At 45.5% G+C, this 13,154-nt stretch overlaps 1 protein-coding gene across 3 annotated transcripts in view; it reads right to left on the bottom strand.

Annotated features, from left to right (window-relative positions):
- Positions 1-3,496: 3,496 nt before the first annotated feature.
- The window catches only part of MAP2K4 (mitogen-activated protein kinase kinase 4), a 109,002-nt gene continuing 99,344 nt past the window's right edge, over positions 3,497-13,154 (bottom strand). For all 3 annotated transcript variants that reach the window (XM_032199606.1, XM_032199604.1, XM_032199605.1), the window contains 4 exons: positions 12,817-12,894; positions 11,708-11,856; positions 7,753-7,798; positions 3,497-6,663 (listed from right to left, as the gene is read on the bottom strand). In XM_032199606.1, coding sequence (XP_032055497.1) covers positions 6,550-6,663; positions 7,753-7,798; positions 11,708-11,856; positions 12,817-12,894 — 387 coding nt within the window. In that variant the 3' untranslated portion in view covers positions 3,497-6,549. The remainder of the gene's footprint in view (positions 6,664-7,752; positions 7,799-11,707; positions 11,857-12,816; positions 12,895-13,154) is intronic.

Here is a 13,154-nt window from a genome sequence, read left to right as displayed (position 1 = left end):
TCCTCTGAGATTTCAGCATGCCTCCAGTGTCTGTGGGACTAGAAATGGTCGTGAACTGGGTGGCTCATGAACCAGTTCTGCAATTATCTGGCAAGCCTCATAAACACACAACAGTCTCTCAAGTCAAATCACTTGTAGTCAGTTCGTTGTGGAACTGCTTGGTGTGCTGCACAGGACAGGATCTCAGTCCATCTTGAATCTGATGGGAAACCTATTTTCCGTGGGAGGTCAGGCAGGATTTCCTCCTCTTCTCAAAATAAGATGATTGAACATAATCTGGATTGCTGAATTATTATCTAACTCCATCTCTATCCAAAAAGCTGCATTCCCATCTGGCCAAAGGTGAGACTTCCTCCATTGTTGGCCATGAAAGTTATTTTTCCTCCCAGAAACAGAGAGGAAAAAAAAAAAAAAAAAAAAAAAAAACAAAAAAACAAGAGGGATCTGGATTTTTCTCACCCCTATTTTTTTCTTTTATTTCTGTCTGAGGTAGCTGACATGTCAGTAATGGGAAAAAAATGGAAAAAAAAATGGACAGATCACTGTCAACAATGAACCAGACCAGGTGTCTGGTGTCTAACAAGGTGTTAGGGTCACACAGAACACCTCCAACAGCTTTCTAGTGTAGCATCTACGCTAATGTGAGCACTCAGCCTTTATGTACACCAAATCCTTTCACCCTTCCTGCTTTCAGATCCTGCATGTGCTTTTGGGAGAGTTGCCACAGCTCCACCTGCAAAGTAACGTCCCTGTAACCAGCACTCTGGTGCTGTATGCCAGCTGAGCAGAGGGTTGCAGCTTGAAGTAACAAGCGGTTGGAGAAACTGGTTTTCTCCTGGCAGTCGGACCTGGCCAGCCCTCCTGTCTGGGATATATACAAGGATAACGGCTTGTGTTCACATTCTGCCTGACAGACACGCCAAGGTCCCACCAAGCGGCCAGCTCTGTATTTTATTCCCAGCACAACAGTGGTACGCTGTATCGCCAGGAGGGGGAGTTTGTGCTTCAGCCTGCTCTCGACGCATTTGCACAGCGTTGAACACAACGTAAAAAATCAAGAGCTCACTTCTGTTCTTCAGAGCAGCCATTCATTCTTCCTCTGCATCCTTCACACGTTGAAAGCAATGACCACACTTGTGATTTGCTTCGGGACTCAGACTGCAAATGGAGCTTTTATTCTAAGCAGTGCCTCTGGGAGGAAGCTGGGTCTCAGCACTTTGTTTACTTGTACCAGGCAATTCAAGGAGACAAGAGGTGGGGAGGAAGGGTAGGGGAAGCCAAAGCAGATGAGTGGAAATATAGATTACAAAACTCAAAATACTCCACATGGGAATAGGTGGTACTGCACGTCCATGTGTACTGCTTATGTCCACACAGAGAGGAGTTGGGACTCATCTGAATTGCTTTTGGAGTACCACAGACACATAATAAATGTAAATGAAAAGATAATTTCTGTGTGCTATATAATGCTTGGTGAAGATATCAGGAGCACCTCAGCCCTGCAGATAGGCACAAAGATATGAGGAAGTGGTATGAGGTGTCAGGGTGCACCACTGGGCACAGGGACAGTAGCCAGCAGCTCGAAGTCTCCCTGTCAATCAGCTGAAAGTGTTTCTCTTCAGCTCGGCACTGCCTGCAGAGACTGGGGCACCCTCAGAGCCCATGCAGTGCTACAGAGGGAAAGCAAGATGTGGACCTGGTCATGTTGGCCATGGGGGGATCCCTAGCTCCAGGGCTGGAAAAAGCCATCACAGCTCATTCAGACCAGGAATGCTGGGGTGGTCCAAGGCTTGAAGGAGCAGCAACTGTGTCACGGCTCAGACACGGGTCCTGGCCGAGATACAGGGGATGCGTAAAAAATGGGAGGGAAAAAGGGAAAGGGACAGAGGGAAAAAGAGGAGGGGAGGAGAGGGGAGGGGAGGAGAGGGGTGGGGAGGGCAGGAGAGGGCAGGAGATGAAAGGAAAACCGAGCACTATTCAACCTAAGAGAACCTGAAGTGACCACAAACACAGGCCTTTTTACAAGCCACATGGTTGCAGGGGAAAAGACTAGCAGGATCCTCATGAAGATGTCATGAGGACATCCTCATGAAGATGTCATGATCCTCATGAACATGTCATGAAGAGAATGGGAATACCCAGCACAGTGGTGGTAGACTCCCATCTTGCCACCAGCTTCCTTCAGCTTATCAGCTGTGGCAGATTTCTTCAGAATGAATCTTAGTACACAAAAGAAGGTTGTGGTGCAAAAGGAACACAATCCCAGGGCAACTCCCATTTGTGGAGCTATGAGGTGATGAGCTGCTCCAGTATCTGCCCAGCAGGAAAGGACTTTTACCCCAGTGTGTAGTGGATTTTATCTTCTGCCTGGAGATCACTAAATCAGCAGCAGTCTTGAATTCTGGCTGAAGAGTGAGGACAGCAAGTGGTCCAAAAATGTCCCAGGTATTGTGCTATGAACAGTAAACTTCAATAAATAAATAAATAAATAAATCAAACATCAAACAAACAAACAAACAAAAAACAACACTTTGATGTGATGGAACCACTGAATTTATTTAAGCTGACAGATTTCAACCACCTCAAACCTATCACATCATGTATCTCTAGGTAGCAAGCCTTTCTTCAGCTCCATTGCCTGCCTTTCCTTCTCTTGACAAAATTCTCAGCCTCCAAGTGAAGGAACATTGTGAGAGCCAATGTCCTGCTGCTCCACCAGTTCGTAAGTACTTCTAGTCCTGAGTTGTGTTACGTGTGACCAACGATCCCTGCCAGTATGTTCATGCTCTCCCTCTCACCAATCCCGCACTCCTGGTGTGGTCCCATCCAGCCATTTTGAGCACTGCAGGCACTTGTGGATGGCCCCTCTGCCCAGACACCGTCTTCTTTCCTGGTGGAGCTGCTGGGGTCCAGTTCTTTTCACCTACCTGGATGGTTTCCAAGCCCTCCATGGCTTCCAGGCAGGAGACACTTATCCCAGCACCAGGACTCTTGGCAGTAGGAATTACTCAGGACTCAATACCCTTAAATCATCTGAACATTGCAGACAGTGACAGCTCTCATTAAAATAAAATAAGCCTACAAGGCTGTGAGCATCAGCTGCCCTATCCCCAGATTGTGGGCACAGCCACCTGCCCTCCTCACAGGGACAAGGTGTCTCAAGCCACCAGATCCTATCAGTGCTCCCAGTGCAGCGAACAGGGCTCACACTCCAAGAGCACAGAGGAGCTGCTGAATTCTCAGAAGTCTTCCAAAGAAAGAAAATATATCCAGATCTCCAGATCTTCCTATGCTTTATATATATATATATATATATATATATATGTATGTATATATATATATGTATTTATTTAGCACAAGCAGTTTCTAACCAAAGCCTGCTTTACTCCTGTACAGCCACTTCCACCTGGAGGGAGGGCCTGGAAGTTAAGTATTTCAAGAGCTTTAAATACCTCTTCCCATTTATGTCTGACCTTACAAAATGAAAATAACAAGGTCACGGTTGCATCCTAGTTTTATTACAACTGACCTGCAGGCAAAAGGATAGTCTATTACATAAACGCTCTGATCCATGTATAATATCTTAAATAGAGGAGGAAGTCCAACCAGGATACCAGATAAAGTACTCTGAAGCTCTCTGAAGCGGTTATGTTCCTGAGCTCCATTTTACAGACAATAAGGCAACATCCCTGCACATCAGCTTTCTGATAATTTTTTATACATTTTTTTCTATGGTACAAGAAAAAAAATAACCAGAGTTCACAATGTACAGTTCTTACACTATTTTCACAGCTTCTGAACACTATACACTTTTTTTTTTTTTTTTAATAAAGATACATCTTAATAAATGGTGCACCCTTAATAGTTCATAGTAATTTTTTTTAATACACCAGACCTGTCCTGTACAGCCATCCATGCCACAGCACATTCCAAACCTGATTCTGGCACCTGCAGCTCAAAGCTTCACGTTTCCATTTCCCATCCATCAAAAGCAAGCCAGTCATGTTGTTGAAAATGAGCATGGGATGGGGTCGGCAGCAGAGAACAGACCCCGGCCATGCTGAATGAGCATAAAAAGACAGCTGCTTGCTTTGGAGAGAAAGAGATCTTCTGGGAGAGGTCATCTCAGTGAACATTGAGGAGATGTCGTGAAATAGCCGTTAATGGCTGAAAGATTGGGACAGAAGCAGAGCACCTCCGAATGTGTCTTGACTCAATCTACATCTCTGTACTCCCCTGGCCAGCACCTTGTGAAAAACTCAGTCATGCCTGAGATCCCCATTAGAGGTGGCTGAAGGCCAGTGAGATGAACCACAGCTGTGGGAACCTGCCAAGCCTGAGGAAAACTGAGTTTTGTGAGACTAAAGGGCTGGGGGGAGAATTACTGCTTTAGATATGCTACGTATCTATCCTGTTCAACTAATAACTTTGTGTGATTAATCAGAACTGTTGGGAATGACTAGTAACTTCATAAAATTTTGATTTTTCTGTTTTGGGTAGACATTAGTGGCCATCCCACTCGGTGCGCAACCCTGCAGGAACACAGTCCAGGAAGGGCCTAGGTACCACAGCTCCCTGCCTAGCAGGGTGGCAGCTGAGGGCCCTCTGTGTCCTGGGGGCTCACATCGGCACCAGCTTGCAGTGCCAGAAGGACTGGCTCCAACAGCCAAGCGGGAGATGCACAGTGCTGCAAGCCTTAGGCAGTGGTGTCCCTTCAGTGGCTGAAGAAATACCAGGTGTCCAAGTACGGCCTTGGCACTCTCCTTTCCCAGCTAAGGAGCTGGGCAGGGATGTGCTGATCCCCACTGCTCTTGTAGCAGCCCAGTTTGTACTTGGTATTAGTTTGAACTGGGAAGCCCCTTCCAGGGAAATCTTGCCAGTACCACTCCCTGCGTGTTTACTCCCACTGCATCTCTAAACCTCCTCATCCTGGGTGTGGTTTTGCCACAGAGCTGTGAGTGGGTTGCTCTCACTTTGACAAAGTGCCTAAATTAGTCAATTCAAATGGAAATCACAGACCACACAGGCTCCAATTTATCCCTGGTATGCTACAAAATGTCTGAAAACTGCAATGTTGTGGGGGAAATAAAAAGTTTTCAGAAAAAAAAAATAATCTCTGAAAAAGACATCAAATGAAAAACAAAAAGAGAGAGAGAGAGAGAGAGACTGATCTGCTGTGTGCTCAGCAGTCAGCCAGAAGGTCACACCTTGCCTGGCCTGGCAGGGTCAGCTAAAACCCCAGGTGTTAGTTGCTCCTTCATCTCCACTACCTTGCACTAACCAAGTCTTAGCAAGGTTCAATAACAAGAGCTATTGAGAGTAACAAAAAAGGTTACATATGCCCAGAAGAAAGTGAACAAGATCTCCAACCAGCTAAGCAAAGCATCACATTTGCAGTAGCGTGACGGGCACAGAGCCCAGTGTGGCAGGAGAGCATCCCCACCATCCTGCTTGCAGTGGTGAGAAGGAACCACAAAGGTTTGATTTTGTTAGGGACAATCGGCTGGAAAGTGGAAGTGCTGCTGGGCTGGGCTTAGGGTCAGTGAAAAGGTGCTAGCATCAGGATTGGGGACAGTGAAGAGCATGAGAAACAGGCTAGAAATCACATTCATTTGTGGCTCACTAAAACAGCTGCAGACTTTGTGAACGGCACTCGTTGAAATCAAAGCAAAGCTAGCTGGTGGTGAGTACTGTGCAGCTATAAATCAGGTCACAAGCAGGTTATAATTCAATTGAGTAGTTTAATAATTCTTTAGGTCTTATCTTACCAGGTAACAATTTACAAGACACCTAGTTAAGAGTGAAGAGTGGCTGGCTTGGTAAAAGGAAAAAGAATACATTATGTCCCATCTCTGAATAGTTTAATGTTAGCCTCTTTCAATGCAACATATTTTTGGTAAAGACATATTCACTATATTTAACATGATCTCTCTTTAACAGGAAGGTCATCTGAGCACACTGTCCCCAGAAAGTACACAGCAACTGTAAAGCAACAGAATTTCATAGCAGTAAATCTATTGCACTTGGTGAAGAATAAAATTCTCCTTTGCCTTTCTAGCTCCAAAAGGCAAAGTATCTCATTGGCTAAGCAAGTTCTTCTCCCTCCAGGCAGTCTCTTAATGTTCAGACAGACAACGCCTAACTTTTGTTTGTTTGCTTTTTATTATTACTTGAAACAACAATTGGAAGAGTTTGAGAGAAAAATCTTTCCAGTAGCTGCTGAGAAGTCTCCAAGTTTTGAGTCTAGAAATGAATTTTAGGTGCTATCCAATCACGGTCAACAAATAAATGTACTTATTTCCACATTTCATGAATATGTCCACAAAAGAGCAGATGAGGTCTCTCTTTGACCAACACTAACACTGTGTGATCAGGTATTACAGGGATGCACTTATATGTGACAACATTATACAGACAGGATGGAAATAACACCAATATTATTGCACATGGTGTCTGGGCGAGCATTAAAAACACTGCAATATGTGATGAAAATTCTTTACAGCTTGTTTTCTCTCAGCCCTTTTTCTAGAGTTTGATGTAGCAGCAATATCAATCGACATACATTGGAGAGCTGGGAGTTGCTGGCATTTGATCCAGGATTTTGCAAACATAGCATGCAACATCCACTGTGCGTTCCTCATACATCAGAATGAAGGGATGTTTCTGGAATCAGACAGAGAAACAACAACGTTATACTTGCATTTCTGACACAGCTTGGCTACCCTGGATAAAAGCTTAGTATATGGATTTGCCTTACGAGAGACCGCAGGGCTTGGTGGTGACTGTAGGACATCAGGACATAGCCTGGTCCATGGCTTTTTGCATATGAAGAATCCCTCTTAAATGTGCAGTCCAGAGGTGGGATGGGACTCCATGGCACACACAGTGAAATATTTTCATGAAAGATTTCATCTGCAGCATTTTCAGCAATGTTAGGGAGACATGACTTGGGTTCAAACAGGAGATCAGTACCCAAAACCAGTTCTTCTGAACAGTCAGCCCAGCAAACTGTACTGGCTAGACGCAACTGACAACAGCTGGAACATAACAACATGGTGACTCTTTGGGCCAGGAAACCAGGCAAACTTCATTCATATCATGAAAATACCATCAGGGACCCAGGACACTGTTTCCCATATCCCCTGAAGGGACACCCAGAGCTCCTTGAAGGTACATGGTTGCCAAGTGTGACTTATCCAGTCCAAAAGCCCCATCAACTTTCCTGCTTCAGAGCACCTCATCACAGACAGGCTCTGCTGGTGTCTTATTCCAGAGCTGTGCTCTATCAGGACTCACTTTTACCAGAGCACTCCCAGCCTCATGGTATGGCTTGTACATTGAAGACATTTACATGTGGCAGTGTCTGTCAGCAATTTGACAGGGCTCCTGAGTGCAGGTGCCAGGATCCCTAGAAAAGGCAGAATTTATGGGGCACACCCAACATGCTGTTTCCCAAGCCTGAATACTTCAGGGCTAGCTAAGTCTGGTTAGCTGATCCACTGCAACACGGCATTTCTCCTTACACTGATCTCCTAGAACAAGGGTACAGACAGCAATGATCTTGGCCATCATCACAAGCTGCACAAGCTAGACACAGTGGCATGGAGGTGCTGCTTTCCCTCAGGCTGCAGAGCTGAACACTGCCTTCATCACCTGAGAAGACATGGAGCAACCCCAAACGTGTGACCAAGCTCTACTGTGTGATCAGTACAACCATGACAGCTGGCATAGGCAACCATGCTTTGCACTCACCAGAAGCTCTTTATACTTTGGCCTTTTGGACTCGTCCTTTGTAAGGCTAAAGAAAACAGAAAGATAATTAGGAAAAAGTGGGACTAGTGAAACATTTACAGACATTACTTGCAAATTTTTACAGCACAAAATACTGAATTCCACTGTCATAGTGGGACTCGAGTACCCCAAACTATTCAAGTCCAGGAAACTGATTCCTGCAAAACCCATCCTTTTCATGTTGCGACGCATCACTGGGTGAAGGTGCTGGCACAAGTACAGACCCCATAGCCATCAACAAATCCCACTGGGGACAGGCCTACGACAGCTGCAAGCTAAACTCCACCATGACTGTGAAGGTCCTACCCATATGGAAATGGGTTTGACCAGCACAACCAGAAGTTTTGGGCAGCAGCAATCAGTAGGTAGCCTTGGCCTGTACTCCAGCCAGGAGGACTGCATGGCAAGGAGCAGAGGAGAGACAGCACCATCTGCCAAGGCACGCAGGCACACCACCATCCCCTTGGCACATATGTGGGCTGGGGCAGGGGATGTACCATGCATCAGGCAATCAGACTACTCTGCAGGGGCAAAAGAGAGCTTCAAAGGCCCTCGCAGATCATCCCAAGCACTGGTGGCACGTCCCTCGCAGAGTGGGCCACAGCCCCAGGAGAGGTGTTGTGGCTCAGCACCACCACAGCTGACAAGTCCTTCTGGCCAAAGCAATAGAGAGCCTGCCATGCTGTCCTCACTCTTCAAGCTGTCCTCTGCCTCCAGTGTTTCCGTCAGTCTTGCTGTGGAGAGTGGTGGCTTGTGGTGGCCACCTTCTCCCCATACCATAGGGATGACCCACTGGCTGCCTGGCCCCAGTGCAGCACAGGGGCATGGCCGGGCTATGGTGGGGACAGCAGGTGGCAGCAAAAGCCACCAAAGCCCCTGCAGCAGCAGGGATATGGCAGGGGGACAGGAGAGGCCCGGGGGCAGGCATTGCCTAGGTGCCCTGGTGTGGACATGGCGTCTCCAAGGGCACCAGGCCAAGGCCCAACCAAGTTTCTGCACTGGGCAGCAGGAATGCCTCTTCCATCGCTCCCTCCAGCCTGCCTCCACTGCCTCGGAGGGCCTGTGGGACCTGCTCGGAGGGAGCTGTGGTATCTGAAGGAAGTGGGTCAGCCCCATGCAGGGTGTCAGGCCGTGCTGCTGCTTGGCCCCTACAAGGAGACACCTGGTGACACCTGGCACCAGCAGCCTCTGCCCTGAAGGTAAGAGCTGCAGCCACCCCAAAGACAAAGGGGGGGGATGTAGTGTTGCACCCAAATGGGGGAGGGGAGGGGTAAATACAATTCCTGACAGCTGTATTTCCATTCATGGAGGCTGTGGCAAGACCTTTTTTAAAATTCAGGAGCTACTCCAATGTGACCTCAAATTATTCAGAGAAGCAGTGGGTAATTATGCTGCACTCACACACTTGGCTCTTCTCTGTCCTCTGACTGGCCTGCAGAACTGCACAGAGGTGGAAGGTAAGAAATCCCGTGGCTGCTGCACAAACACCCTCGCTTCAAGCTTTTCCTACCCAAATTCATCTTCTGACTTTTGTGAGTCTGAGGATTCAAATATGCTCCTTACTACACTTTTAAGTGCAACTTGTCAGAGCTTCAGCTCGCTGTCCAGGTTTTGTTCTGAAATTTCCATGCATGCTTTCATAAAGCATAAATATTTTCATAAATCTTTTTTTTTTTTTTTTTTTTTTTTTTTCCTAACTCAATGCAAAGCTGCAGATCTGGAATAGCCATTTGCAACACCAGGTGCTGTACAGCTCTTCTGTTGGAACATCTGATATCCTTCCCTGTCACGCTGGACCTCAGGAGCTTGCAACGCTTCCTGCAAGTACTGTTAGCTCTGCAGCTGCCAGCATGAAACTCTGAAAAGCCAGACACGGAGCTTGGATACTTTGCAAACTCTGAAGCAGAAGATTAATTGCTGTAAACAGCTCCAGAAGGCGTGTGACTTCAGATAGGCATGTAAAGAACACAGGGAGGTGAGCCGATGGAGAAAACTGTTCTACCCAGGCATTCAAAGCACTGTTGGGATCCAAAACAACTTGAAAAAAAAATCCCAGAAACTTTCTAACATTTGTCAAAAGTAACATTTTCTCACAGATCTATCACAGCCAGCATCCAGCAACACTGCACAACTCTTCCATCACCCTTCCTGACACTTGAATACACAGAAATAGAAAATTACTAGATTCAAATTTGTGGGAAAATGCCCAGGAGATTTGTGCTGTCACCTAAAAGCACAGTCTTTAGGAGACTTACCTGCCTGCTGAGTAACACCAAAGATTATTGTTTATGGTTAACTAAACGTTATTAAGAGGAATATTTATCACATTGTTGTTATGAACACTAAGTATTCCAGGTAGAAGTCAGATTACTTACAAAATCATATTAAACAAAAAACAGAATTAAACTGAAAACTGTCCCATGCTCTACGCATTGCAGTTGTCCCAGAACAGAATGGGCAGGAAATATGAATTGACCCAATTGGACATGTTGGCCAAATGCACTGCTGCTTACCAGAGATGCCATGCAGGTTCCACTATTGGGTGATCTGTAGCCAAACACAACAGCACATACAAGCAGAAGAGCAAGCTCCTGGTTTTGAACACACTGTTATGATATTGCACCTCTATGGATATGTATGTGAGGCAAAAAAAACACACTGCTGCTTGTATTGTACATGGGGAAAGCAACTCTGACTTTCTAATCAAATACCACATACTTTATGACTGAAAAATGAAAACTTCTTTGGAGCAGCAAACCATTTTGATGCTTCATTTCCTGCAGACCAAAGATAATAAAAAGGTCTTCCTACAGCCACCTGGAAACTAGAACCTGGGCTCCATTAAAATTCCTAATTCTGAACAAGACTAAAATCCAAAGACAAAAACCTTTTCCATTTTGAATCAGAACCTTTCATTTCTCTAGTGGGTTGAAAATCCTGAAACAAAACCTTTTGTAAGTTAAGAGTTGTTTTACGTTGAATCTTCTTGTGTTGCAGAGTTGATGGGCACCCCTAGCCTCAGGATGTTCAGCGCCTGGGTCAGCCCAGAACAGAAGGTCCCAGCAGAAGAGCCACACAGGTCACATTGATCAATCTTCTGTACGCTTCATTATTAAATCAACAAAATTACTTTGATGACCTTTTACATTTTGATGGAAAAGTACTTGGAAAATACACAAATCAGCCCTTAACTTCAGCAGGACCATGCACACATGGCAGGCAGATGGAGTGCTCCAGGTTTCTCCTGTGCAATCTCTCTATACACCCAATCCTCCAATCCAGGGCTGACTGAACTGCAGAGACCCTGCCATAAAAGCCTTTTGAGCCTTGACCTTGTCATATGACTGACAAGGAAAAAGAAGCCAACAGCCAAGCAAGCCACCTGCTACAGGTTCTGACAGCCACTCTGCTGAGTAGAGCCTTGTCCTCCCAGGCAGGAAGGCTCCTGGCCTTGCTATGCAGAAGGTAGGAAAAGTACAGATCCTCAGCTCAACCACAAGACAGTACTGCCAGTTTTCTCGGGCTTCTTCCTGAAGAACGTGAAACAAAAAGGAGGTCTGTCCAAGGGCTGTGTCATAGCTAACTAATGAACAGGCTGCACAGGCCAGGCCCTTTTTTCCAGTCACGTAAACCTCCCACCAAGGGTCTTATCATGGGTTTCCTGAACACAGACTCTCATAGGTTTTTTTCTTATTCTTGCCCTGAAGAGCAACATCCAATAGTCTGCCATTCAGACCCTACTCAGACTCACAAACCTCCCATCACCTTCCAAAGAAGTGAAATGTGAACAGTCCTCACCCTCACGTTGCTGCAGGATCATGAATCTAATCTAAAAAGTGCTTGGCACGCTACATGCTAAATACCTAGCAATGACAAAACAAGCGAACTCCAAGCGCTTCAGGCAGCGAACACTTACCACAAGTTGACGAAGTTGATGAAACTTGGGGAGAATTCCCTTTCCTCTGAGTTACTCAGCTGTGGTGGGTCTCCTTTTACTACTTGTGTCAACTGGTCAAACACACTGTTCCACTTGGGGTAGGGGAATCGCCCTGTGGCAAGCTCATACTGCAAAAAGACAGAAACAGCACAGGATAGGTTACACAGAGGTAAGTTCAGGTAGTGGAAGAAAATCTCCACGAGGACCCTGAAAACCCAAAGTTAGACTAAGATGATATTCTTCATGCCATCTGCTACAGGAAGTTCAGCGAGAAAAGGGCAGGGAACATTACACTCAAAACTAGTTTTGCTAACTACTTTAGGAGTATCTCCAGATTTAATTCAGGTATGCCAAACTCATGCCTCTTCCACTGTCTATAAAATGAATCAATGCTCTTATTAAGATTTTTAAAGTAGTAAAGTAAAATCCTCCAGTTCCTTCCCAAGCTTCTTAACAACCACTACAGAAAATGGATACTAAGAAATCAAGCATTTTAAAATGGCAGCAGGGAAGACAGCCCTTTCATAGAAACTACTGACTCACTGCTTCGGCTTTCTCTTCTGCTTCACCACATTGAGAAGAGAAGATCATTTCAAATTATCAGTGTGTATATCCAGCAGCTTTGTGGTTGGCCAGAGAGGAATAAGCAACTGGGATCCAGGATTAACTGAAATTTTCTGCACAGCCAAATAATACCAGACACCAGGGCTGTAAGAGGCTTATTTACATAGGTTAGATGCTCAATTCTGCACCACACTCACCATCCCTTCTCATACAATATTTTGAAGACAAAATTAATTTACAATCCAACACCTCTTCCTCACTCACATCTGTCTCTGCAAAACATAGCTGCAGCTAAATGTATCCTCAGGGGTTCAGGAGAGCCATCTGCCTTGAACGGATTTGTATTCTTTCTGAGCCAGGAGGAGCCCACTTCAATCACAAAATACAAATGCTTCACTGCAGCATAGACGGGCTTTGCTTCAAGCACGTTTGACACCAACTAACTCCATCACATCACAAAGCACACTAAGGCTACCCAACAGGAAACTACCATGCATCAGAGGGCTTAAACCCCGCTCACTTACCAATGTAATTCCCAAGCTCCAGACATCTGAGCGAACATCGTAACCTTGCCTAGAGGCACTGGGATCTATCCTTTCCGGCTGAAACAGACAGAATTACCAGTCAAACACTGTGCCACATAGGAAGGAATGAGAAGCATCTGCAAACTTGGAAAAAATTCTAAATTTGTCCAACTACGCAGAGTTTGGCACAAGTATAGAAGCAAACTTTTTATCACTTTCAACCCCAGCAGAGAAACATCTTATGGAATTAAACACGGATTTTATGGAGATACAGTGTAAAAGTTTGTCTCAAACTGCAATTCAGCACAGTCCAATTCTTTTTAGTTTTCTTTCTTTTC

Source organism: Aythya fuligula, chromosome 18 (assembly GCF_009819795.1).
Source record: "Aythya fuligula isolate bAytFul2 chromosome 18, bAytFul2.pri, whole genome shotgun sequence".
Classification (NCBI taxonomy): domain Eukaryota; kingdom Metazoa; phylum Chordata; class Aves; order Anseriformes; family Anatidae; genus Aythya; species Aythya fuligula.
Note: the sequence above shows the minus strand (reverse complement) of the source record. Positions and strands in the feature narration are given on the sequence as shown.